The following is a 26,779-nucleotide window of genomic DNA, read 5'->3' as shown; positions in this document are numbered from 1 at the left end:
CCCCCGTGTCAACCACCAACTGTCCTGATTTGTCCTGCAGGAGCCTGTGTTGCTCTGAGCTTTCCTTTTGCCTGCTATATACCTGAAGAAGGACTTTTTATTGTCCTTGATTGTTGAAGTCAGCCTGAGCTCAAGCCCCACCTTGGCCTGTCCAACTGATTCCCTGCAATAGCGCGCCAGGGAGAGAGATTCCTCCTTGGTGGCTGCTCCCTGCTTCCATTGCCTATACATCTCTTTCTTTGCCCTCAGACTCTCCTGGAGTTCCCTGTTCAGCCAAGGGGGCTTTTTTGCCCCCTCACCTCCCTTCCTATGTAATGGGATAGACTCCTTTTGAGCCCCAAGGCTCACTCCCTTGAGATACCTACTCAGTTCATAAATTTACAGATTTTGTGGAAACCACAAAATGAGACATTGTCCACTAAATCTGCACCCCCCCCCCCCCCAAATAAAATGCTGTCCCCCCTTGAGTCGGGGGCCCTTAGCCCGGCTGCACAACTTACTGGGGGGAGGGGGAGCCACTGGCACAAAGGGGAGCAGCCAAAATGGCTGCTCCCTCCCTCTTGCAGCTGGGGCTGCCCATCGTGTGGCCCTGCCCCCTCCACCAGTCTGTGACGATGGGAGGGTCTGCCCTCCCTTACCAGTCAGCAGTGAGGGGTGGGGCCAATGGGGGCTTCTAGGCCAATTGTGGGGGAGGGGACTACTGCAATTTGCCTGCAAAAATGGCAAATGGCCCTGCAGTTGGCCTGTGAAATCAGCTGCTGCCTTGATTTTGGTAGGTTCCTAGTTATAAATCTTCAAAATAGTTGCTGGACTCTGCTACATGGGTCATCTAAAGCAGAGGCGGCCAACTTGCAGTGCACATAATTACAGGTGGCGCAGGCAGCTTGTGTTTGGCATATGGCACATCAGGGAATGGACAGACAGTATGATGGCAGATAGGGCAGGAAGCAGAAAGTAGAACAGTACATCAGAAATAGAGCATGGGGTAGGCAGCAGGAAGCAAAGCAGCAGATTGGGAAGGGCAGAGTGGGTATGCAGCACAGGGCTGAGGGCAGAAATCAGATTGGGCAGGGAAAGGGGATTGTAGTGGCACATAGAGAGGTTGTAGGGTTAACTTTTGGCATGTCTGCCAAAAAGTTTGGCCCCCATTGGTTTAAAGATTAGTTGCTGCTCACTTTTTTTGTTTAAAGAAAGGAATTTCCATTCCGTGATCTTACACCGGTGTATTCATAAACACTTGTGCATCAAGTTGTAAGTTAATTCATAATATAACTTTGTTTAGTTCTTGTACTTATAGGCAGATGTCTCTAGCCGACCATCTTCTGAAGGACCAGTCCTTGCGGAAGCAGAACAACAGATTTTACGCGATTTAATGAGTGATGCTATGGAAGAAATTGAGATCCATCAAGCTGCTTCCCCCATTAAACCACAATCTAATGGTAGGGGTAATTAGGAAACATAGGCAAAGGTTTCTAATACAATACTAATTCATTAACTTGAATTTAATACAAAATACTGGTATCTATTAGTGCAGACTTAAAGGTAGAAAATCAAGCACTGTAAAGATCAGGAAATTCCAGACATTAGGATTCCTTCCATACCTCTTTTCCAATGTTTGTGCATTGTACAAATAATGATGTTAGTGACCTATTTGAAAAGGAAAATAGGAATTGAAAGTCCTACATTTGGTGCACTACATTAGCTCAGCTAACAGGGATGGGAATGCACTTCTGTGATTTCAAATCTGTCGAGTGCCACATTTCTCACTTTCAATATAAGTATTCTTAAGAAATCACTTAAGATTTAAAGCAGCTAGAACAGCAAGCCATTAACTTAGCCTTTTGGGATGCTGGACATTACGGGTATTGACACTGACAAATAACAGCTATCAGGTGTAAAGTGGTGAGATATACCACATGGAGTAGGACAGAGGTGGCCAACCTACGGTGTGCATGTGCCACTGGCAGCCTCTGTATGTGGCATGCATCAGATCAAGGAGGGGACAAGCAGCACAATGGTAAGTAAGGCAAGCAGCAGAAAACAAAACAGCAGATGAGGCAGGAAGCACAGGGCAGGAAGCAAAAAGCTGAGCAGCATGTTGGGTAAGGGAATGGTATCAGAATGGCACTCAAATGAATGCAGGGGTAATTTGCATTATGCCTGCCAAAAAGGTTGGGCCCCTTCTGGAGTCAGAGATCAGGGGTCCCTCCAGAGCTGTAGAGGCAGGTCAGGAGGGTGGAGGAATCTGTAAAATCAAAGAAATAACTTGTGTCTAGGAAAATTTTGTAGGGAGGAACAATCACTGTTAGCAGAAAGAACAAACTGATTAACTGCATTGGAGGATTATTATATCTGTGCAATTTAGAGCTACATCAAGATTGAAATTAGTCAAAGATATTGTGTTGCATAAGGTCATGGGAAAGAAGCATAGCTTTGTTCTCAAGTACATGGTAGGGAATGGAGTGTCAGAGATCGCTGTCAAGAGTCATTTGATTATTATCTGTTAACTTTCTACATTCAAGTTTCTCTTGTCTGATCTTAAAGGAAGACATCAATTTTCATGCCTTTTTAAGCAAGATGACAAACAAGAATTATAAAATTAAGATATAGCTCTGGTGATGACTACTACTAAATTGTCTTGAGGTTTTTAGTGGATTAATTTTATTTTAGGAATTAATTTAACCATATAATGTGAAAATTCTGTTCCTGATGTGTTTGCATTTTAGATAACTTCGACCTGTTCGAACCATTATTTACCATAGTGACTCAAGTTTGATGAGTTTTCTCTTCCAGTCATCATGGGGATAAAATACCCTCATCTTAGATTCACATATAAAGTTGAGGGGGAGGCGAGGCAGGCAGTTGTTGTGTCTCTGCCTCTGAGCTCAGGTTACAGTCAGACCCACACCAGCCTTTTGCCGCCCCCCCCTTTGTCAGGCACGGTTCAGCTCTGGCTTGGGTTGGGGTCCCTCCCAGGCACGGATCACTTACAAACTCTGTCCTCTGCCCACCCACTCAGCAGCACTGATACTGCTGCATGGCTGGCGGACTGCCCTTCCATGTGCTGTGCTCTGGAAGAGAGCACAACCCAAGCAGTGTCTGACAGTAAAGGGGGTGGGGAGGGGAAGTGGCAAAACCTGAGGAGCAGGAGGCAAAGGATTGAGATTGTGGGGAGTGGGAAGGATGGGGCAGAGACTGTAGGGAGCTGGGGGTGGTGGGTAGGGGAGTACTGGTATCAGGGAGGGGCAGGAAAGCTGCAGAAGGAAAATTGGTGGGGATAGAGGGCAAGGGGGCCACCTGACTCCCTCCAGTTGTATGATTTCCCCCTAGCCACTGTTTTCCCTGCTGTAGCCGGGGGGGGACGACAAATTTTAAGACAACTCTCCAATAATTAGATTTTAAACCTGGAAAATTTTACTAATTTATTGGGTTTTTAAAATATGGAATCTATTTATTTGAGGGCCATCTTAAATTCAGGGTCAGCTTAGATTTGAGTTAGATATGGTACAAATTCCCGGTTGTTAATTCTGCAATCTGTAGCATCTTACAAAGATATTTATATTAAAATGCCTTTCTTCGTTTTCCAGGAATTTTGAATGAGAAATCTCAAACTCGAGAGCCGTCTTGCTCAGATCTCTTTCTGTTTCCTGATGAAAGTGGGAACATCTCACAAGAACCAAGTCCCACTTATTCTTTTACTCACCACTTGATAAATGAGGCAATGGGAGATGTACCTACTGAAAATGATGACTTCTGCATTCTCTTTGCACCCAAGGCTGCTGTGTCTGTAAGATGCTTCTAATATTGTTAGGAAATCCAGGTGTACACTGAATTGAGAAAAAACACATTTTAGACCTGTGCAGTTTGTAACTTCTTGCTGATATTTCTATGGATGCTAATGGGAAGTCACTGGGCAGATGGAAAGATAAGAACATTGACTTAAAACATAGTCAGTCTTCACTTTTCTTATCATATCTTCAATAAACTACAGCTCACGGGTTGCTGCCTACTGCACAAGCTGGAATGAGCTCTAGGCTTCTGATTGGAAGAAGGCTTTACTTCAGGGGTGGGCAATTAATTTGGGCGGAGGGCTGCTTACTGAGTTTTGGCAAGCCATCAAGGGCCACATGACAGGCAGCTGGGGCAGATAAATATTAATTTTCTAAATTTTTTAGGGGCTCCGTGAGCTAGTTAGAATGGCTTGGCGGGCTGCATTTTGCCCACCCCTGCTTTACTTGGTTCACACCCAGATGCTGCATATCCGGAAGAGCTATCAATGCTGATGCTACTAATGATGATATTTCCTCTCAGTGTATTTGTCTAATTGTTAGGTATATCGGGTATCTCACCAAGGACTTAGTCTAGGGGCCATAGAGTCATTCCCAAAACAGCAATTAGTGGAGCTGTGTTCCACAGTTGTTATAATAAAGAAGCAGAAGGACTCTGGTTTGTTTCCATGTTGAAAAACTTATTTTCTTCACTCGGGTATCTTACATTCTTCATTTTCTTCAACTTTTTTTTAGGAAAAGGAGGAGGAGCCTGTAGTGAAAGTAATGGTTGATGATCCCATTGTGGTAAAAGAAAACCATTTCAGCCAGCCTCTAAAAAAAACAGATACCAGCAAAGCCCCTCTTCATTTTCCTATCCCTTTGGTACGCTATGTTGTGAAGGAAATCTCTCTTATTTGGCATCTCTATGGAGGAAAGGATTTGGGGCCTGCACCTCCTACTTCTCCAGCTAAGAGTTTTATGTAAGTGGTTTAGGTAGCTAAATATTTCCTTTTCAGATCCACAGATTCTGCATTTGAACTGAAATTGAAATTACAGGCTGCATTTTTTTTCAACAATATTTTGTTAAAACTCTGGAATGTATTTTTCCTACCTCTTGTTCTGAATGAGTCTAAATTTGTTTATTTTCAAAATTAATTGACAACCCAATGTATTCTGCCAGGCTTTCCCTGCATGAGAAGGTCTTGGACATGTGTGTGGCATGACATTGTGATAAATGAATTTTGTCTTGAGGACATTATCTGAGCTAATGGAAGAGTGAACATTATTTTGGATAGACTTGGAAAGTGTTTTTTTTTATGATCTGAAATGAAAACTTATTCAGTGCAGACCCCTTCATTTATTAATATTTTTAAAAACCTAGAGTTGTGTGGGTATTCATTATAGTGAAAGAGAAAATACATTTTTAGCTGAAAGAGACAGCATTTTTTTTCTTTTTTAACCCTAAAAATATTTAGTAAAATCTAGGAAAATGTGCCTGCTTGTGTGGCTGGGGATAATATGAATTAAGTTTCAATTTTAATTGGGAAAAATCCTCCTGTATTTTTTTTCTTCCAGTAGTCCTCATAGTTCTCCTTCTCACACACCAACAAAACATGGACGTAGCACTGTATGTGGGGGAAGAAGAAGAAACCCAGATTTCTTGATGGAAATACAGTTAAGTAAGGTAAGGTGATAAAAAATCTGTTGATATAACAATGTATGTTCCTATATCTGTATCAGGGGCTTATGTATCCCGCCATCTTTATAAGCCCTGATGATCAGCTGTGACTCCATGAAGCTAGAAGGCTTATCTAGATGCAGAAATCATTTAAAAACAAATATGTGAATGGCCAATTTACAACTTTGTTATGTGTGTCATGTTACATGGTTGGCATAGTTCAACTATTTTGTTTAGGAAATTGCTTCAGAAGAGGGAAGTGGAGCATTTATTTGCTTTTACTCCTTAGGTGATGCATTGTTTTGAAAGTTTCAGCTTTTACCCACTATCGTGGCATGGGATGATACAACATTACTAATTGTAAATTTGAAATATCTATTAAAGATATTTTGGCAGTTTCCCTGGAATGTTATCATTAAAACTGTCGGTTAAGCCCCATAATTTGATGTTCGGTTATTTGCTCTACAGGCATCATCATTACCATTTCCCACTACAATTAATTATTGTGAGGAGAAAACTCACACTACTAACCTTCTTATTTTAGAAACATAGGAGGGTAGGGCTAGAAGGATCCTCATAACATCATCTAATTTAGCCCCCTGCTCAAGGCAGGATCGTCCCTGACAAATCCATCCCGGCCAAGTCTCTGTCTAACCTGCTCTTAAAAATTTCCAAGAATGGAGAGTCCACAGTTTCTCCTGATAGCCTCTTCCAATGTTTGACCACACTCGTAATCAGAAAGTTCCTCCTAATCTCCAACCTAAATTTCCTCTTCTGCAGCTTGACACCATTGCTCCTAGTCCTGTGCTCTGCAGCCATAGAGAATAGCTTATCTCCATCCTCTCTGTAATCACCCTTCAAGTATTTGAAGACTTACCAAATGCCCTTTGTCTTCGCTTCTCCAGATTAAATCATTCTAGTTCTTTCAGTCTTTCCTCATAAATCCTGCTTCTGAGGCTTCTAATTGTTTTGTTGCTCTTTGCTGGACTCTCTCCAATCTGTCCACATCCTTCTTGAAGTGTGGGGCCCAAAACTGGACACAGCATTCCAGGTGAGGCCTTACAAATGCCAAATAGAGGGAAGCATCACTTTTCTTGATTCGTAAGCAGTACTTCTGTTAATACAACCCAGTATGTTGTTTTTTGGGGGTTTTTCTTAACAAGAGCATACTATTGGTTCATATACAGCTGATGCTCTTCTGTGACCCCCAGGTCCTCCTGTACAGTACTGCATCCTAGCCACTCATTCCCTAGTTTGTATTCATGCAGTTATTCTTTCCCAAGTGTAGGACTTTGCAGTTCTCTTTGTTGAATTTCATCTGGTTGGTCTCAGACCATTTCTCCAGTCTATGCAGGTCATTCTGGATCATAGCCCTACTCTCCAGAGTGTCTGCAGTTCTAACCAAATTAGTATCGTGTGCAAATTTGCTAAGCATGCACTCAGTCATATCTCCCAAATCATTAACGAAGATATTGAACAGTACCAAACTCAGGACAGACCGGTGGGGAGCTCCACTTGATACCACATCCCACAAGCCATTGAGTCATTTATGACTGCTCATTTAGCACAATTCAGCCAGTGAGTCAACCAGTTTTTTATCCACGTTGTAGTATTTATGTCTGGTCTGTATTTCCTTAGTTTGTTAATGCAAATGCTGTGGGAGACCATATCAAAGCCCTTGCTAAAATCAAGGTATAACCCATCTATTTCTTTCCTCCAATCCACAGAGCCTGTCATATTATTATGGAAAAAATCGGGTTGGTCAGACATCACTTGTTATTGTTCTCCTCTAGGTGCTTCATAATAGATTCCTTGACCTACTCCATGAGTTTTCCTGGTACCAAGGTCAAACTGACTGGTCTTCAATTCCCTGGATCCTTCTTCCTTTTCTTAAAAATGGGCACTGTATTTGCTATTCTTCTGGGACCTCACATGACCTCCGTGATAACCAGTGGCTCTGCAGTTACCTCAGCCAATTCCCTTAGTACTATAGGTTGCATCCCATTTGCCCTGTTAACTCCAACTTCTGGCTTCTCTAAATAATCCCATACCTTTTCTTCCTTTATTCTAAGTTGTCTGTCTCCTTTCCTATCTTTGCTAACTGCTGTCCTCATCTGTTGGCTTATTCTGTTTGTGAAGACAGAAGAAAAAAGCCATTAAGTACTTCAGCCCTCTGCATCATCCATAACTGGGTTGCCTTCTGCATTCTGTAAGGGACCAGTGGTTTCATTGGTCGTCTTATTTTTTACATTAGTTGTAGAATTCCTTTTTATTGCCTTTTATGTGTCTTACCTGTTGTAACTCAAATCATGCCTCAGCCTTCCTAATTTTTTCCCTGCGTGTCCACACAGTACTCTTATAGTTGTCCCTAGTTCTGTGTCCAAGTTTCTACTTCTTGCAGCATTGCTTTTTGAGTTTCAGCTTATTGAAGAAACTGCTGTCTGGCTAGGCTGCTCTTCTGCTGCACTTCCCATTCCTCCGTTGCATCAGAATAACTTGCTTTGCACCCTTTAATAGGGCTTACTGGACTCTTTGTCATCCAGAAGATCCTCCCCACTAATTCCCTCAGTTTATTAATGTCTGCTTTTCTGACGTCCTGTGTCTTTATTGTGCTTTATTCTTCTTCTTTCCTCTCCTTCAGATCTTGAGCTCTTATCATTTCATGGTCACTGTCTCCCACTGTTACTTTCCATCTTCACATTCTCAACCAATTCTTCCCTGTTTGCGAGCAGCAAGTGGAGAATAGCTTCATCGGTAGTTGGCTTCCCTTCCATCTTTACCAAATGTTGTCCCCAGCATAGTCCAAGAACTTGCTGAACTGCTTGGGCTCTGCTGTTTCCCTTCCAGTAGATGTCCCTATAATTAAATGTGTCCCTGAGAATTAATACTGTTTAGTTACTTTTAAATCATAAACTCAGCTCTAGCATGGAAGTTAAATGTTTGTGTTACCCTAAGAAAAATGTCATTAGCTACAGGCAATTCAGATGAAACTTAAAGTGAATCTATTAAATAACAGAACCTATTCTTCATTTTTACCAATGCCTTGTAAAGCATCTTTGACACGATCCTTTTCTGGGAATCTATCATACTGCTAAAAAGGAGAAAACAAAGAGTTAGAGGTTCCAAATAAATATTTCACTGATGATCCTGTAAAATTTGATGGTTGCTCTTAAATTGTTGCAGATGCTTTACATGTTGTTTCTAAGGCTTAGTGTGTTAAAGCGTTCCCCTCTTAAGATTCATAGAGTCATAGGTTGTAAGGCTGGAAGGGACCTCGGAAGTTCATTGGGGTCCAGCCTCCTGCACCAGGCAGGAAAAATGACAAGTGGGGTTAGGTGACCCCAGCAAGATGACTGTCCAGTCTCCTCTTGAAGATTTCTAGGGTAGGTGATTGCACCACCTCTGGAGGGAGCTTATTCCCCAGTCTGGCAACCCTAACTATGAAGAAATTTTTCCTAATGTTGAGTCTGAAACAGTCTTCCAGGAGTTTGTGGCCATTACTCCTGGTTTTCCCCAAGGGCACCCTGGTGAACAGTTGTTCCCCGAGCCCCTGATGTACACCCCTGACGTAGCGGTAAGCTGTTACCAAGTCCCCTCTCAACCTTCTCGCTTTCAGGCTGAAGAGTCCCAGGTCCCTTAGCCTTTCCTTGTATGGCTTGCCATGCAAGCCTCTAATCATACGGGTGGCCCTTCCCTGGACTCTCGAATTTTACCATGTCCTTGTTAAAAAGTGTAGTGTCCAGAACTGGGTGCAGTACTTCAGTTGGGGTCTCGCCAGTGCCAACTCAACTGGAAGAATCATCTCCTTGGTCTTGTTGGAGATGCATCGATTGATGCGTGCCAGAGTATTATTTGCCCTGCTAGCAACAGAGTTGCACTGCCGGCTCATATTCATGCTGTGGCCTGTTATTACCCTCAGGTCTCTTTCATTCGTAGAGCTGGTCGGGTTAGCATTGCCAAGCCTGTAGTTGTGCAGGGGATTGTTCATCCCCAGGTGGAGCACTTGATATTTCTCGATGTTGAACTTAATTTGGTTCTGACACGCTCAGCTTGCTAGCCTGTCTAGATCTGCCTGCATCTGTAGCCTATCTTTCCCATAACTTGGTGTCATCTGTGAACTTGGCCAGTGAGTTCTTCACCCCCTCATCCAAATCATTTATAAAAGTACAGGACCAAGCACCAACCCCTGCGGGGCACCACTGCCCACTTCTCACCAGGACAACACAGATCCATTCATTAGGACTCTCTGGGTCCTACCCTGAAGCCAGCTTCATACCCACCTAACAGTCTCACAGTTAAGCCCACTGTCTTCCAATTTTCTCGTGAGAACATCGTGGGATACCAGATCAAAGGCTTTTCAAAGTCAAGGTATACAGTATCCACCACTTCTCTCTTATCCAGGTGGTGAGTTACCCGATCGTAAAAGATGAGGTTAGTAAGATAAGACATGCCACGATGAAGCCATGCTGGCTGTCGTTCAGAATCCTATCTTCTGCAAGCCTATCGCACATAGACTCCTTAATGAATTTTTCAAGGGTTTTCCTTCAGATAGAAGTTAGGCTAATTGGCCCATAGTTACCGAGGTCCTCCCTCCTCCCCTTCTTGAAGATGGGCACAGCATTGACCCTCTTCCAGCCCTCGGGGACTTCCCCAGAGCGCCATGAGTTTTGGAATGGTTTTACCAGGGGCTCCGCGATGATGTCGACGAGCTCCTTCAGCACTCTCGGATGGAGTTAATCCAGTCCTGCTGACATATACACCTAATTTCTTTTATTGATCAAACATCAGTTCTTATGGCTACAGTAGGAAGGCAGTCATTTCTGCCCTGCTTATTCTATGTCCTATCTGGCATGACTTTCCTTGTGGCCCGGTGAAATACCGAGGCAAAGTAGTCATTCAAGGGTTCAGTTTTCTCCTCGGTGTCGGTAACCAGCTGTCCTGAGTTGCTGAGCAGTGGCCCCACACTCCCATTTGTTTTCCTCTTGTTCCTTATGTACCTAAATAAGGACTTTTTGTTGTCCTTGATTCTCATTGCTAATCTAAGTTCAGTCGCCACCTTAGCTTTTCTAATTTGTTCCCTACAAGTGCGAGCCATTGTTGTTGTTCTTTTTTTGTTAAAGTGGTGGTGCAGGGACGTGCCACAATTATTATGCTTATGCAAAGATAGTAACATAAAACAAAGATGTTTGCTCAAAAAAATCTTGCATTTTTGATTCTGTGATCAAATGCAGATGATTGCTGTGGAAGTTAATGATACTCTGTTTAGGGATGTAAATATCCCACTGCCATGGGGAGGGAGGGGGAGAAGGAGGTGATCAGCCCCTTGCGTGGTGAGCACCCCAGGGCATCCCTCATGGGCAGCAATGCAGCAGGGATCCTGGGGCATTAGGCTGCAAGAGCAGCCCCCCCAGGCTGGAACTGCTTTGTCACCACCCCTCAGGAACGCTCTGGAGCTGTGTTCATCATGTGAGGGGCTGGCAGCGACCCCTCAGACCCAGCGCCACCTGCTCCAGCTGCCACAGTACCTCCTTGAACTGAGCCAGCTGTGCACTCAGCCCCACCACAGGGCTGGGCCAGACCATGTGCGGTCTCAGTGTTATGGCCGGATGAGGGAAGGATGCAGTGTGCCCAGCAGAGGCTGCCCTACTGGGACCAGATCCCCACTTCCTCTGTGGTGAGATGGGGAGGGCCTGGCCTGGCAGCATGGAGGAGCCTCCCAGGTCCAGGCCACAGCAGTACTAGTGTTGCAGGAGGCAGAGGGAACCCATTACCCTACCAGTGCCCTGTTGCTGTAGGCAGGGGCAGGCAGACCCACCATGTCGCCAGAAGTCCCGCTGCTGTGGTAGTAAGGCCCTGACTGATCCCTTTGGAGAGCCCAGCACCTTCCTCCTCCCCGTGCCAGTGGTTTCAGGATCCAGGCACAAGATAGGTCTGCAGCTGCGGCTCTGTCCACAGCTCCAGCCCCTGCCATTGGGGGTGAGTGGAAGCTACAGCTCCGCAACTGGGCAGCACCCCCTAGTGGCTCAGCTGTGCCTGCTGCCCCCTGCGCCTGTGGCTTGCTCTCTGCCAGTGGCTTTGGACCTGCACACCACTAAGAGCACAGTGAAGATGTAATGGGTCAGGGCTGTTCCTGACAGAGGTTGCTAAATGGTAAATGGCATAAGTAGAATTGTCATTTAACTGTTTACATCCATAACTGATATCTGCATTGCCAATATCCACAATGTTATTGCAAGTATCCTGGATAGAGATACTATTCAGAGGCCACTACTCCACTTCCTTTGCTGCAGTAATTGGAAGGCAAGGAGATAGCTAGAGTTTGTAAGGTAGAAGGGAAGAGAGTTAAATGAATCCAAGTAGGGAAAAAGGACTACTCGGGCTGCTGTAGAGATGGACTATATGGAGGGGAGGCTGCTAGAGTCTGCAGGGAGAGGAGGAAAGAACACTGGAAAGATGTGAGGGGTAAGGGTTAGAGCTGTAAGCAATATGGATGAGGAGCTAGAGTGAAAGAAAAAGAAAGTGACGCAAGATAAGAAAATTGTTAGCTAAGAAGGGCAAGCAAGGGCGTGAGTTTTCTGAGAATGCAAGTCACTGGAGCAGGCCCGTTCTAAAAGTTTACTTGCACTCAAGCTGCCTATGTCCTTCTTCCTTTCTGTTACAAGGTGAAATTCCAACACGAGGTGTACCCTCCAGTTGGGCCAGAATGTGAATCCAATCTACTGGAGCAGCCGGTGTCCAGGCAGGTTTTTATTGTTCAGGACCTGGAGATCAGAGATCGCTTGGCAACATCACAAATGAATAAATTTCTCTATCTCTACTGCAGTAAGGAAATGCCCAGAAAAGCACATTCCAATATGGTACGATTGTGAAATTTTGTCCTTTGGGTATTAATTTAATCAAACACTTTCATTCTGAGAATAGTCTTAGCTTCTAGATGTTGCAGAACAGGGCGAGTGAGTTCATGAAACATTGTAAGAATGTAGGCATTTTGTCAGTGCTGACTATTATCTTAATGTCCTGCCAATAGAGAAATGAATGCAAAGTCCATTCTGTTAATAATCTATCAGACATTACTATTGTTAGAAGTATATAGTTATGCACAAGATTATTTAAACTCCACTATCTGTTCATACTTTTAAGCATGCGTTACCTTGTATGTGTACATTTGAAGTTCCGTTGTAGGAACATGATTCAACGGAGAGTGTGGAGAGTTTACATTGGTAGCTTTCCTATGAATCTTCTGACATGCTAAAGTCCAGGATAAATTACATGACCATTATTCCCTTTATAATTAGCAAATGGGATCTGGGTCAGAAGGATAGGGGTTGTAGACATTTCAGGGTATGAATGCAATGTAAACGTTTTTGTATTGACTGATGGTCTGAAGTTTTTGATTGTTTTAAGTGTGCTGAGTTTCTCTCTCTTGCTTGTTTTGCAGTTAACAGTTAAAGCATTACACGTCCGTCCAGAGTCTGGCAGATCACCACAGGAATGTTGTTTACGAGTGTCATTAATGCCACTTCGCCTCAATATTGACCAGGTTGGTGGTGCAGAAAACACTAGTGATTAGATTAATCATCATTGTGCCCTTTGAATTGTACAAGTTCTAAAAGCTTTTCAGGAAATTAAAATTATTAGAATTGTTTTATCTTTGTACTTGTAACCCAGTACACATTTTCTGGAATTTCTGGCTTAATACCTGTTAACAGTAAATTGTATGTAACTTTGCATCTCAGCTGCTCCATGTAATCTCATTGTACACAGATAGATCCATCTTATGTGAAGAATCTCTTTTAAAAAAAAGTCTAACCAACATAACGGCTAGATTTTTGTATATAAAAATAACTGTGAACAGAGAAGACCATTCTCTTTAAGATACCAGTTCATTTAATGAACCATGTGAAAAATTTAGTCCATGAAACGAGACACTATTTTGTGAGTTGGTAACAATTTTAAAATAGATGGCTTGTCATATTGATAAAGTCTCTTGAATTGAAATCCAATAACCCTGAATTCTAGAGTATTACTTCAGTTAGTTAAAGCACTTGATATTGTATGACTTTGCGTGCTACAAAGCCTTTGCTCTTCGTCAGTGTTAGCACATGTTTAGTTCATTAACGGCAGTGTGTGCTGGAAAAACATGAAAGAAATTCGTTTTAAGCAAAAAACGATAGCTAATTAACATCTACTGTGTACTATGTAACCACTTAAGCTGGAGGTTCTTCCTTTCTCCAAACAGGAAGATATCCCCAGGCATTCCATTGTAAAAATATAACTAATTGTTTTTGATAGAAATGGGTGAGGCAGACCAGAAGAGTGTTTCAGAAACTGCCTTCTATAGAAAAAGAAAATTTTAAGGGTATACATGACAGTTGGATATCCTCCCACTGAAAAGCACTGGAAGTTGTTATCTGACTGTTGTTTGTGCCTTTTCAAAATTTTTCCCTCTGGGGTCAGTAGTATTTTCATGTAATATCCACACAGCGTAGAACTAGAGCAAAGCTGTCCTACTGGCAGGTTAGGTTTTGGCTACTGCTTCCCCTGTCACTCCGACAGCAGTCAGGCACTCCCGATATCCCCATCTCTTCTCCCTTCTCCCCTCTCTTAGGGGGTGGGGCAGTGCAGCACACAGTATGGGGAGCAGAGGATGAGTTCAGGATTTTCTGCTTTAGGCTGGGACCTTGGCAGCTGGAAACAATGTATTGCACTCTTGAAAAAAGCAAATGCAATTCTAGGACATAGATAATCTATTTTCAGTAGAATTAAAGAAGGAATAATACTAGTTTATTAATAACACCAGTGACACTTATGATTCTTCATCTTGAATATTATATACAGTTCTGGTCACCCATATTTAAAAATAACTAATTCACACTGAAACAGGTACAGAGAAGGGCTTTGAGGATGGCCAAGAGAATGGAGACCTTATGCTTGAGGTGAATAAATGACTTTGGTTTGCTAGGCCTAACACAAGAAAAGCTGAGAAGAGGATATGAGTGTTGTCTATAAATGACTCAGGAATTAACACCAAGAAGGGAATAGAAGTGTAGCAGCTAAAAAACAATGTTCGCACAAGAGCAAATGGGTACAAGTGGCCCATGAATAATTTTAGGCTGGAAATTTAGAAGAAGTTTCTAACCTTCAGAGGATTAAAGTTTTGAAACAGCCTTTCAATAGGGCAGTGAAGGGACAAACACATAAGTAGTTTTGAAATGAACTTTTATTATTTTGTCAGAAGGATGATGTAAGGTTGTTGCTTGTAAGACTAGGGGACTCAACTAAATGACTGAAAAGGTCCCTTCTACACCTGAGAGATTTTGAGATCACTACTAAAGTGTGTCCCCTTTTTAATGCAACAATAAAAAAATCCAGGATTGTGGATAGTATTTTTCAGAGACTTATAGTGGTTTGTATTCTTTTAGCCTGATTGTATCATATATCTTTACTTTAGGATGCCTTGTTTTTTCTGAAGGATTTTTTTACTAGCCTTTCTTCAGAAGTGGAACTATTAACTACGCCAGATCCAGAAGGTAGATTTATTTATCTAATTCTATAACTCCTGCTTATAATCTCTTTCTCTTCAAGCATATATATGAGTAAACACACATACACTCTGCCATATATGTGTGTCTTAGTACATTAGTTGTTTAGCTACATGGATTAACCATACAGAGCTTTGTGAAGGGTTTGGTAATTTTGTATTCTTGAGTTCCTTGGGTATTTACACAGGTCTTCAGTCTCTATTAAAAGCAGGCAAATACTGTTTCAAATTGGGCACCCCAAAACTATAACGTTGTTAATGAACACTACAGAAATTGTTGTAATGTGTATGTTTCACAGAATCTATAGACGGACAAAAAAAATGCATGCTTTCTTTCCTTTTCTCCTAAAGTGCATCAGTAATTTAAAGTTAAGTACCAGTCTTGGAGAAGGACTCTGTCATAGGTTTATATACAAGCAATATGAACTTTGTAACACATTAAAGTAATACTTCAGTCCAGCAGTGAGGAATTAAGGGTTTTTTTCTTTTTTTAACAAGTGTTCCCCATTTGAGTACATTGTAGTATGTGCACACTTGTAACTAGCATTAGATCTTCTACTGTTGTTGATGTGGCTTCCAGAAATGTCTAGACTGTAATGCTCTCTAGAGTTTTTATGAATGTTATGAACATGCAAAGATATACTTGAAGGTCTGAGCATTTTACCCAGTCTCTCATCAAAGAGGCTAGGTGAAATTTTATTACCTCTCTCACTTTTGTTTTTTCTTTTGAATATGTATTGGTTAGTGTTGGCACTTCCCATATTAAGAATGTTTTATAAATATTATTCTCCCTGTGGAAATCCAGTATTCATGGGCAGACCATTTAAATCCAGCAACATGGATCCTTTTCATTAGTCAAAAAACGCATATTGTACTGGCTGCTTGAAAATAATATTAAAAATTATTAATTATTTGTTTACTCTATGCAACTTTTATTCTCTCAGTGAAAAAGTCTCCTGGTGCTGATGTAACCTGTACCTTACCCAGGCATTTCAGCAACTTCAAGGACCCAAGTCCAGTCATTTCTTTCACAGTACACAAACAATCAAGCCAAAATGGTAGTGCTGACTCTGTGGATGTAGTTAATGGAGATGACCATTATTTCTCTCATGAAATGGCATCATATAGGGATCAACCAATTTTTTTTAGGTAAGTTCTAGTCAAAGATTTTGAGCCTTGCAACTGTTCAGCTATTTTATTACTATATTAAAGCATTGTATTACAGTAATTTTCAGTTAGAATTAACAGGAATTATTTTGCTTTACATGTAATATTTTTATGTAGTGTTGCAAAGTACATGGAAAATTTTCTATTTACTTTTTCAAATCTTTGCATGCAGACAAAGAAGGTAAAATACAGTTAGAATTGTAGGATATGTGTAACCATAAATGAACAAGATGTCTCGCTGCCAGATAAAATGTTTGGTCTCTACAGTGGAAAACTTAGTCTAACTTAGGTATAACAATCAGTAAATAATGAGGAAAAATAATGTCATGGTGTAGAGGAGTTTTAGAGTAATAAAATGTTGTGAAATGAGATTTAAGAGTTCTACAGGTGACTATAAAAATTGCACCTTATTCGGTTTTCTGCGCCATATTGAAATCATTATTTAGAGAGAGAGAACGAGCACTATATATACAGTAAAAGCTCTGCTATCTGGCATCCCCTGCGAATGGGGATGCCAGATAACAAAATATGCCTGTTAATTGAGCGGCCCCGGCCGCCACTTCTTCTGGCGCATTGCCGCTGTCTCTCCTGCCGCATTGCCGCCCCTCCCATGGGCCCTGCGGGACAGAAGGTTGGGCCCCACACAGCCTGTTATGCCCCCAGGGCATGGGGGCTTGCAGCACAGGCTGCTCTGTCCTGGGCCATGGAGGCTCAGAGAAACCGGAAGTGCTACGGTGGGCACTTCCAGTTTCACTTTATCTTACAAGCCGGCATGCCGGTTAGTGGAGCATGCCCGCTTGTAAGATGCTGGTTAACAGAACTTTTACTCTGTGTGTGTGTGTGTGTGTGTGTGTGTGTAAACAGCTTAGTTAACAGAACTTTTACTGTGTGTGTAAACAGCTTAGTCTGCCTGTCCTTAATGCTCTTCATCAACTGTGTCTATGCTGCTGAGAGGGCGGCAAATGGCTGCTCAGGCCTGAGCAAGCATGGAGCGGGAGGAGGCGAATGGGGGGTGGGGTGGTCACAGTGGTGGTGCTGCCCGGCCCTGATGCCCCTCCATGCTTGGTGGGGCGGGGAACTGTTAGCTAAATTCCAGTTGGAAGGCCAAATACTGCCCTAATTTCACTTGTTAGATCCAGTGGAGTTAGTTGTACTGATGAAAATGAGGGCAAGGTTTGATTCCAACCAGGGGTATGTGAACGCCTTCTTGACTGGCTGCCAGGGGGACACTGACCCAAAAAGGTTGAAAACCTGCGGTTTACAGACACCCTTGTACTAGTGCAGTACTCAGAAAGAATACAGATATGACTTCCTGATAGTCTGAATATTCAGATCTGTCAGTTATAAACAGTTATTACATTGTTAGCTTGAATTTGCAATCATTGAAACAAACATTAAACTCCTCTCCATTACATTTTTACAGGAGCACAGAGTTGGCACATGCTGTAATGTGCATGGTACTAGACACTATAGTGATTTTATGCCTTTAAAAAAAGTAATGTAAATTATAGCATGAGAGGCATCTGTTTCTGTTTCATATAGTGGTTTTCCTGTTAAATGGATTAATTTGCTTCTCTCTCTCTCTCTCTCTCTCTCTCTCTCAAATTGGATATCCTTTGCAAATTTCAGAGAATTTCGATTTGCATCAGAAGTTCCAATACGACTTGATTACCACGGCAAACACGTATCGATGGATCAGGTTTGTTTACACTACTGAGACTATAAAAGTACAAGTAACGCTTCTGTGTTTCTTTCCACTGGCTGAGTTATTCTTTATGCCACCTGCCCAATACTGATGTTATCTGGAGCAATTTTGAAACATTATTCCCATAAATGTTCAGTAAAATTAAGTGTTGTTGAAATCTTAAATTGAGAAGATAGATGGTTAGTTGTGTTTAGTCTAAAGTTAGGCACAAGGTAGGGCCATGAACCAGTCATAGTATCTGATTAATTAGGTTGCTGTCTACAAAACCTCATGCTTCTCTGAACTAGTTAGTTTCCTTGTCCTACTTTCTAATTAAATTGAGAACAGAGGGATAGAGTCTAGTGGATATGATTGACCTCCATTCAGCTCAGGCCAAGGTGACTAAGGCCGAGAGCCCTGCCAAAGTGGCCACAAGCATTCCAGTGATGCCTTGGATGCATTCCTTGACACACCTCCAAATTGTTGGAGAGCCTTGTACCATCCATAGATTCCTCTTATACCACCTAAGTTGGCATGTCTCTTTTGTTCAGTCTTCTGACTCTATGACCTATGAAATGTATACAGTAATATTTGAGTGTGATCCAGTTAGTCGTTTCCCAACTGCAAAGATTTTTACTGAGTATTTAACTTGCAGGGTACTTTAGCTGGGATTCTGATCGGTCTTGCTCAATTAAATTGCTCAGAGTTAAAGCTGAAGAGACTCTGCTATCGACATGGGTAAGTTTGCAGATCTGTAATGTGAAGACTTTACTGTAAATTGCATGTGAATATTGTTTGTAACTAAATATAGCAGACAGAAAGTAAATACTGAGTTAGGTGTAGTTAAAATTTAAAACATTTTGCAATTATTTTATGAGCAGAAACTTCATTTTAATGGATGCTGTCTTGTTTAAAGGCATTTGGTGCTATGACTTTGGCAGATTTGGGGGCTGAGAGTTTACTAATATGATTTGGTAAAAGAACATATCTATATTGAGGCCAGTCCTTCAGTATATAATGACTGTCACATTAAAGCCTTAAAATGAAGTGTTTTCCTGAATAAAAGCCTAAAGTAGTACATGGAGCTATATTGTTTATCTGTCAAGATTTTCAACAAGCTTTCTTCCTTTCCATTAACTCCTTAAACTGATGCTCCCAAGTGGAATTCTGTAATTTGTTTGATGAGACTTAGACAAAAAACTGGGTCCTCCAAAAGTAGCAGAGCATGGCATTTCAACCTGGATTTCTCCAGTGTCAGAAAATGTCTTGTTCTATTAATTCAACAGACACGTGCCTCAAAGTATGTCATCTTTTGTTTTTGTAATACTAATAATTCTGTTTGGTTTCAGTTTGTTGGGTGTGGATAAATTATTCTCTTATGCTATTACTGAGTGGCTTAATGATATAAAGAAAAACCAACTGCCGGGAATTCTGGGAGGAGTAGGGCCCATGCATTCTTTAGTACAATTAGGTGAGTTCAGTTCTGTGCTTCCAGATTTTAGGTGCCTCTTGAAGGTATGAGAGTTTATCTAACAAGTTACTAAGTATGGCATTCTGTCGGTAATTTCAGTTCAAGGTCTGAAGGATTTGGTGTGGCTACCAATAGAGCAGTACCGAAAGGATGGTCGTATTGTAAGAGGCTTTCAAAGAGGAGCAGCTTCCTTCGGTACTTCCACTGCAATGGCAGCTTTAGAGCTAACAAACAGGATGGTTCAAACTATACAGGTGTGTTTTGCATTATAGTTGGGGTTAGACAAAGGAGGGCAAATTGTAGTAATAGGGAGCAACTGAATACCCCAGTTATGTTCTAGGTGACATGGTAAAGCTGGGTACAGGGTGCTGCACACAAAAAGGGCAGTCTTTGCCCTGGCACAGTAAAACTTGCTGTTATTTGATATAATTTGAAACACTTGCAATGTGGAAACATTGACACTAATAAAACAGGTGGAATGGGAGAAGATGAATTAGGATATGTTTTTAAATGCATATGATTTTTATTTGCATATTGGTAGGCTGTTATTTTTTCAATGTTACAGCCTTAAATTGCTGAAGTGAATAGTTTTTGTTTGTATAATCTAAAATTCTTTTGACATGGAGACTGTTTACCACTGTTTCCAAAGTCTTTATAACTTCAGTAAACATCAAAGTAACTTTATTTTAAAGTGAAAACAGTTTTATGCCTCAGATAAAAAATATATAATTTTAGTTCCTGAAGCTACAAATGTTGCACATGCTTAACTTAATGGACAATTGAAGTCAGCAGTGTCATTTGTGTGAGTCAGGTTATTCGCCTTCTTAGCTATTTGTAGGAGCTGAGCCTTGATTTTCAGTGTTTTTATTTTTGACTATTCAGTTTTGTAAAATTCTAAAAGATCCCTTGATAGTAATAACAACATAAACAAGCATTTCACTATAAACTTACAAACTGAAATGACACACTTTCCAACTTAACTTACAAAGCCACAGTCCAATTTTAATTAATGATTTATTTTCTTAAAGTTATTTAAATTGTCTTGATTAAATTACTCTACCCAGGTAAATGTTATTGCCCCAATACTCTGGGATGAGAGAAGAGGGGGCAAGGCTTAATTTCCCTCTTTTTTGCTGATGTGTGATAATTCAGGCTATGAAAGAAAAGAGACTATTTTGGGATGTAATATCAATATTCTAAGACTGTAGTTTCTCTTTAAATTATAGCTGCCCAGTGTTTTGACAGTTGAGGAAGGGAGGAATGCATGAAAAATGCTATTTTCACTCCTAAAAAAAATAGCTGAATTCTCCTAGTATTCTGTCCACCTTGCATTTGCTATAAATTGGGCTGGTTTTGATATGTGATCATATTAATGTTATGATTCTATTAATTTATTTTTCATCTCTTCTAATCCCTAGGCAGCTGCAGAAACTGCTTATGACATGGTTTCCCCAGGCCCTAGTTGTATTGAGACAAAAAAGATGAAGCGATTATCTCGCTATCGCTTGGCTCATCAGCCAGTAGATCTACGGGAAGGTGTGGCTAAAGCCTATAGTGTGGTAAAAGAGGTATGAGTAAATGCTGCTTATTTCCTTTTCCTTTTTTCCAAACCATATTTAAAAGTTGCTAATGCAAAATCTGCTATATGTATTAAAACATGGTTTTGAAATTATAAGAATATCATATTGAAATATGCAGACTTGCTCAGTAGACTTCACTGTATAGAAGCCTTGCACGTGGGAAGATTTGAGAAAAATTGTTAAACCAGGGCAGCCTGAAAAGGGAATTAATTAAATGAGGTGAATTAATGAACTGTATTCTACAGATTTTTCTTTTCCTACTGAATATCAAATACCTCAGAAGGATATGAAACTAACTTTTGACAATGTTTAGCGCTAACCTTCAGCATTTACTATTTAAGCAATTGCGTGTGCATAAAATAAATGTATGAGTCATGGATTGTGATGCGTTTTAAGTTTGGACGGTTAGGTGAGTTGTGGCTACTGTTTTATAGCTTAGTTGCATGCTTGATATTTTCCATAAGTAAAAACGTCCACTGTTTTTAGTCTGATTGTCATTTGGAGTGATCTTTATGTTATGACTGGAGCGAAGAAAGGATGTAAGATCAGTTGTACTGAGATGGGAAGCATTCAGTGAACAGAGTCAGCCTGGAAAAGTATCTTTTACACTGTTTGCTTGCAGCTGCTATCACCGCTGCCTGAGAAATTCTATAAGCAGTTATATTAGATCGTTCTTCCTACACTTTTAGTAAGTATTGGATAAAATTAGTGTTTAGAACCAAACTAAACTGTATAGGTATAGTCCGTTAACACTGTTGATGAAATCCACAAAAATAATCTCTGCTGAGTAATTTAGATCACTGACAAAATTAGAGGGGGGTGGATTTTCTCTTGGGTAACCACTTTCTGTTAATCTTTGAAGGGGATTACAGACACTGCCCAGACCATCTACGAAACTGCTGCTCGTGAACATGAAAACAGAGGGGTAACTGGAGCAGTGGGAGGAGTCCTCCGCCAAATTCCACCAGCTGTTGTGAAGCCTCTCATTGTTGCAACAGAGGCAACATCAAATGTGTTAGGTGGAATGCGAAACCAAATTAGGCCAGATGTACGTCAAGAAGAGTCTCAAAAATGGCGTCTTGGTGAGGATTGATATTTTGATCTGGCTCAGCATGAGGCTGGGAGTATAAGAGATGATGTCCAAACAGCAGCTGTAGATGGAACTCATTTCATTATGCTCATCTCAGGAACAGAAGAGGTTTTCAAACAGCTTGATGGCAGAACATCCAACCAAAAACTTCAGCAATGAAAAGCAAAGTGGTATTTGCTTGTGGACATGCTGCATGTTACCAAACCATTTGGTAGCTAGTGCCAAATATAGTGGAGCATTTGCTGCCAAGTTAGAGACATGCTTGCTTTATTTCATTTACCATGTTTTCCTTGGTACATTTGATGTGTCATTAACAGCAGTCCATCTGGTCACACTAGATATATTTTGAAATGTTTTCTTGAGTATGCTCAAACTGTCTTCAATAAAGGGCTCCACAGATGCTTTTTGGTAACTGAAAGATAAAAGTTTTAACTTGTGTTGTGATTGGGAAGCCATGATATGGAAGCAGATAGGATTTTGATGATTTTGTGTTGATGAACATTGCTTTTAGTATAGGACTTAAAACAAGGGTAATCTCTCAGTAACTGTTCCGAATTTAGACTAATTTTTTCTGAACAAGAATTGTTCCTTCTAAATATCAAACTCCTATTTTTTGTGGGTTTTTGAAGAACCTGAATGTTGCAGACATGTTCTGTTGTGTTGCACTTTAAAGAATATGCCTGTATATTTTGCTTTTTTATAGTGTTAATAAAATGTAATGTGCATTATTCTTTTATGTGGTTTAGAGACTTATGCAAATTATTGAAAGGGACATCATTTGATGAAGACCCTAAAAAACAGAACACAGAATAAGATGTGTCTTACATTTGTTTATTTCTGATAAGAGGTACCAGTTTCTTTGTCGTCTTGTCAACCAGCAGCTATGCTAAAAATAGCTGTACTCTTAAATAGAAGGCTATTACAGTATTGTGTTAGGTAGGAGGAGTTTCTTGGCAAGATGAGGTCCCTAAACCAAGTAACAATATTTCATTTAATAGTTTAATTAAAATGCTACGCAGCATGTATTTTAATAAGCTACCTTTTATTTAAAGATTCCATTGTTGCACAGTAGTGTTACGGCACTCAAACAACATGGCATTTTTAAAAATTCCGTTAGTACAGTGTTGATTATCTGAATGTCATGAAGGGACATAAATTAAAATAAGCTAATTAATATTGGGGCTAGTCCATGTTTGTTAGATACATAAAGAACAAACAAAAACTCAGAACTGATCTTTACATTGTTTCCAGGTTCCCTGGGAACCCAATTGTCACTTGAGGGCAGGGCCTGGGCAGATCTTATTAATGGAGTATGGCTAGTAGGTGAACAGGCAAAACTGCTGAGAATGAGCTGTAGAGTAAACCCCCTATACCTGGACTTCTGCAACAAGTGCGGGAGATAGAAGATGAGGAGGAAAACCCTCCCAATTGTTGACAGTTTGAGTGTGGGGGATGATTAGCTAGACCCTCAGTTGATGCAGTTGCTGTCCTTGCCAAATAGAAGCAGTGCAGACTTGCTACATCCAGTTCTCTGCTAGAGGGAGGAATGCTTAAGAAGCTTTCAAGGTGTTAAGCAAGGAATGGACCTTCCTCCTTTATTTTATTCCCTGCCAGCAACAACACTGCACCTAGTGCTTGATCCCTCATGGAAAATAGCAAAAGGTACTCACCAGATGGAGAGGAAGAACCGTGGCCTACTTGCCCTAGCAGTTTGCTACCCATTCCTAAGTAGTAGCTGAAGGACAGCTGAGTGACTTACAAGCAGCCTATAAAGAAAACTGCCAGTTAACATTCTTCTTGTAAACAGATGTTCAGTTAAAAACAATGTTTTGATCAGAACAGCATACTGCTGGCTTTGCTTTATATCTAAAGAATGCACTTAATTGTGGTGGTACTCCTGGTCAAATGACTGGTTGTCTCATCCCAACTGAGCAGATGCAATTAAAAAAACAACACCTGGAGATCAATAGCATGAATGACTATACTGTAATAAAAATGCTTGTGGCATCTCATGTTTTTTTCCCCTCACCTAATCAATATTTGGCAATTTCTTTATTTTACACCAATAACCACTTGGTGCCTCTTGAATGCATCATCACTAAGTGGATTTATGCTAACAATAATAATCATTATGCATTAGTTGTTACTATGTGCTATTACCAGGCTACATGATTTCTCTCAGAAATATTCCAGCATAGAAACCAAGCTGGTTAGGTGTGGCCCCATTATTTGGAGTATATCCTACCTCCATAGCAGCATAGTTCTGCACATCTGTCATATACATAAACTCTTTGACATAGCTGAACTTAAGAAGTCATTCATTTTGTTTTCAAATTTTCCATGATCAACGTTTACAGTAATACACTTAGAATATATTTTCTATCCAGAGACATGCTGTCAAGGTCAAATAGTATATTTTTATAAGCTGCCTTTTTTGCAGTCTGTTAATAGTGCACATTTTTAAACTTCACTTTTCACTATTTCTATTGGCTGTTTAAGTCTTTACATTTCATTCACCCTGCTTAATGAAACCAGTCTTTTAATGGCCAGCTGCTTGGTTTACATGTTCTATACAGGCATACCACACAGGAAACACCATGCCCTTCCCAAATGCTATTCTAATCTTCCTCCCCTGCCGCATCCGGTGCTCTGTTTTCTGCTGTGTCCTGTTTGCCACCGTGCTGCCTACCCACTTCCCAGTCCGTCACATGCAATGTACAGAGGGTCCCCCTGCTACTTTTATGTTTGCCACAGGTTGGCAATTGGCAATGCCTAATGTGTTATGAATGCTGCAGGGGATTTTTTTAATATTACAGCAAGAATAACAACCTTTAAATTCAGACAGTGTCCCCTTAAGATGTTCTGTGGACAATCTATGCTCTCAATCAAAAAAAAAATTGTAGAAGATGTACAAAAAGGGATTCACCAAATATACTGTTCATCACCATAAGTGTGTTGAGCAATTTACAAAATGAGTTCCCTGTTTCGTAGATGTTATCTCAGAAGTGGACAGATGTAGTGCTACACTTCTCCATTAGCATGAGGAGAAGGGTCACAGGGTTATCAAACTTGAATTCTCCACTGTAAAAACTGTTATAGTTACTAACACTTTTCATGACTTTTAGGGAGTGTATGCAGGTGCAATCTGTACAATTTACATATCACGTGGATGTAAAATAATGTACACAGCTTGATAATTTGTTTTTTTTTCCTTTTTCCATACAAAAACTCAATAAAGTTATTGAGTCAACTGACACTACCTTTACTATTGTGTAGTCTGATGTTCTCCAGAGAGACAGGCTTAGAACTGTCATCTTCATTTTCTTAAGCTTCTTGGCATGTAAAATACTAGTGATACGTGTCCTGGAATTACCCGAGAGCTTTTCTGTCCTTCTAAGAAAACCTCTTTATAAACACCTCACCTGGGATTGAAACGAACCTGTGACCACTTCCATTCAGAGGAGACTTTCTCGTATTAATTGAAAGCTGCTAAATTTCAGGACAGAACGCAATTCTAATGATGCAATGTATTCAGTACTTGCTTTCTGATTCAGGAGGTTAGGATAGGTCAGTGATTTCACACACTGGTGGATGGTAGATGTATTCATCTTTCATCAGTGAAAGAACATGGGTGTGGGGGTTAATCTTTTAATTGCTCCTAGTTATTTTATCAATGTTTCAATGTTTGATGTAGCTAACAAGAGATGGGTTTCCTTGCTAGAGCAAAATGCCATTTAATGGCAAGATGGCATCAAGAAGCTAAATTCCTTTTTTGCTGGACTTGTTCCAGACACCTGAAAGTGTGACACCTGAATTATTTCAAGTACATTCAAATATATTTATTTGCAAAACAACAGTGAAATCCAGAAGTTAGTTTAGATTAAGTGCATATTCCTCATGTCTCAGATTTCACAGCAATACAAGCTTCTTCAACATAAAGATGGTAGATACTAAATCAGTTTAGCTGCGTCTTTTCATCTAGCTCTAATCCATGTCTAGTCTTCACAGTCTCTGCTGTTTTAACTTTGCTCTAAATTTTCCCAATCTTGTTTACAATAAAAGTAATCACAAAATTAGTTTAAAATGTTAATCATGCATTTATACTGGATTTCTTAAAGCTAATACAGCTTAGACAAAAGAGGAATGGTTTGTGTATATGTATCTGTATATTTTTTTACATATTTGTAGTCAAAGTAGTTTTGTGGCATTGTTTGTATATAGTCTGCTAGTGTAAAGCCTGTATAATCTTATGACATCAGAAACCACTCTTGAAGGGAATTTAAATATTTAATCTTCCTTTATTTTGCTTAAAGTACTTGTACCCTCAATACATGTTTGGAGAACTATTTTTAGATCATAAGTTCACCAATCTTGATGTATATTAAAATGATAAAAGGCCTTGTACAAATAGGCTCCTCTGTTAAATATATTTAACAAAAAACTGTGGATTGTTGATACATAAATAAACATCGTAATCTTCCTTGAGTCGGTTTTCACTACTAAATGTATATATTTAGTATAGAATATGACTTTAAAATAGCAGATTTGGCTCTTAAAAGTATTTAGCCTTCTCAGTGACCTAGTTATTTGGCATTAAATGTTCTTACATATTGTTTGCATATAAGGTTGCACAGGTATATATAATCCTAACTTTAGGCTGCTTTGCAATGCACTTCAACCCCACTGTTCATATGTGTTCTGAAACATTCTTAAAACTACATGAATACATATGGTCTTTCCCTGCCACTCATCATTCAGTGAATTCTAGTTACTCACTATTTCTTTTTATTTTCCATAT

The 26,779-nt window shown here is 40.4% G+C and overlaps 1 protein-coding gene across 3 annotated transcripts in view; it reads left to right on the top strand.

Annotated features, from left to right (window-relative positions):
• Nucleotides 1-26,543, top strand: part of ATG2B (autophagy related 2B) — a 76,356-nt gene extending 49,813 nt beyond the window's left edge. For 2 of the 3 annotated variants that reach the window (XM_025202329.1, XM_014519259.2), the window contains exons 29-42: nucleotides 1,298-1,439; nucleotides 3,588-3,787; nucleotides 4,524-4,750; nucleotides 5,346-5,454; nucleotides 12,111-12,305; nucleotides 12,887-12,988; nucleotides 14,900-14,978; nucleotides 15,934-16,138; nucleotides 17,786-17,855; nucleotides 18,496-18,578; nucleotides 19,190-19,311; nucleotides 19,411-19,565; nucleotides 20,730-20,879; nucleotides 21,754-26,542. In XM_025202329.1, the coding sequence (XP_025058114.1) occupies nucleotides 1,298-1,439; nucleotides 3,588-3,787; nucleotides 4,524-4,750; nucleotides 5,346-5,454; nucleotides 12,111-12,305; nucleotides 12,887-12,988; nucleotides 14,900-14,978; nucleotides 15,934-16,138; nucleotides 17,786-17,855; nucleotides 18,496-18,578; nucleotides 19,190-19,311; nucleotides 19,411-19,565; nucleotides 20,730-20,879; nucleotides 21,754-21,984 (2,070 nt within the window). In that variant the 3' untranslated portion in view covers nucleotides 21,985-26,542. Of the gene's footprint in view, nucleotides 1-1,297; nucleotides 1,440-3,587; nucleotides 3,788-4,523; nucleotides 4,751-5,345; nucleotides 5,455-12,110; nucleotides 12,306-12,886; nucleotides 12,989-14,899; nucleotides 14,979-15,933; nucleotides 16,139-17,785; nucleotides 17,856-18,495; nucleotides 18,579-19,189; nucleotides 19,312-19,410; nucleotides 19,566-20,729; nucleotides 20,880-21,753 lie in introns of all 3 variants that reach the window. The other variant, XM_025202330.1, reaches the window with a different exon arrangement.
• Nucleotides 26,544-26,779: the final 236 nt, after the last annotated feature.

This window comes from Alligator sinensis, unplaced genomic scaffold, assembly GCF_000455745.1.
Source record: "Alligator sinensis unplaced genomic scaffold, ASM45574v1 scaffold624_1, whole genome shotgun sequence".
Classification (NCBI taxonomy): domain Eukaryota; kingdom Metazoa; phylum Chordata; order Crocodylia; family Alligatoridae; genus Alligator; species Alligator sinensis.
This window is presented reverse-complemented; position numbering and strand designations above follow the sequence as displayed.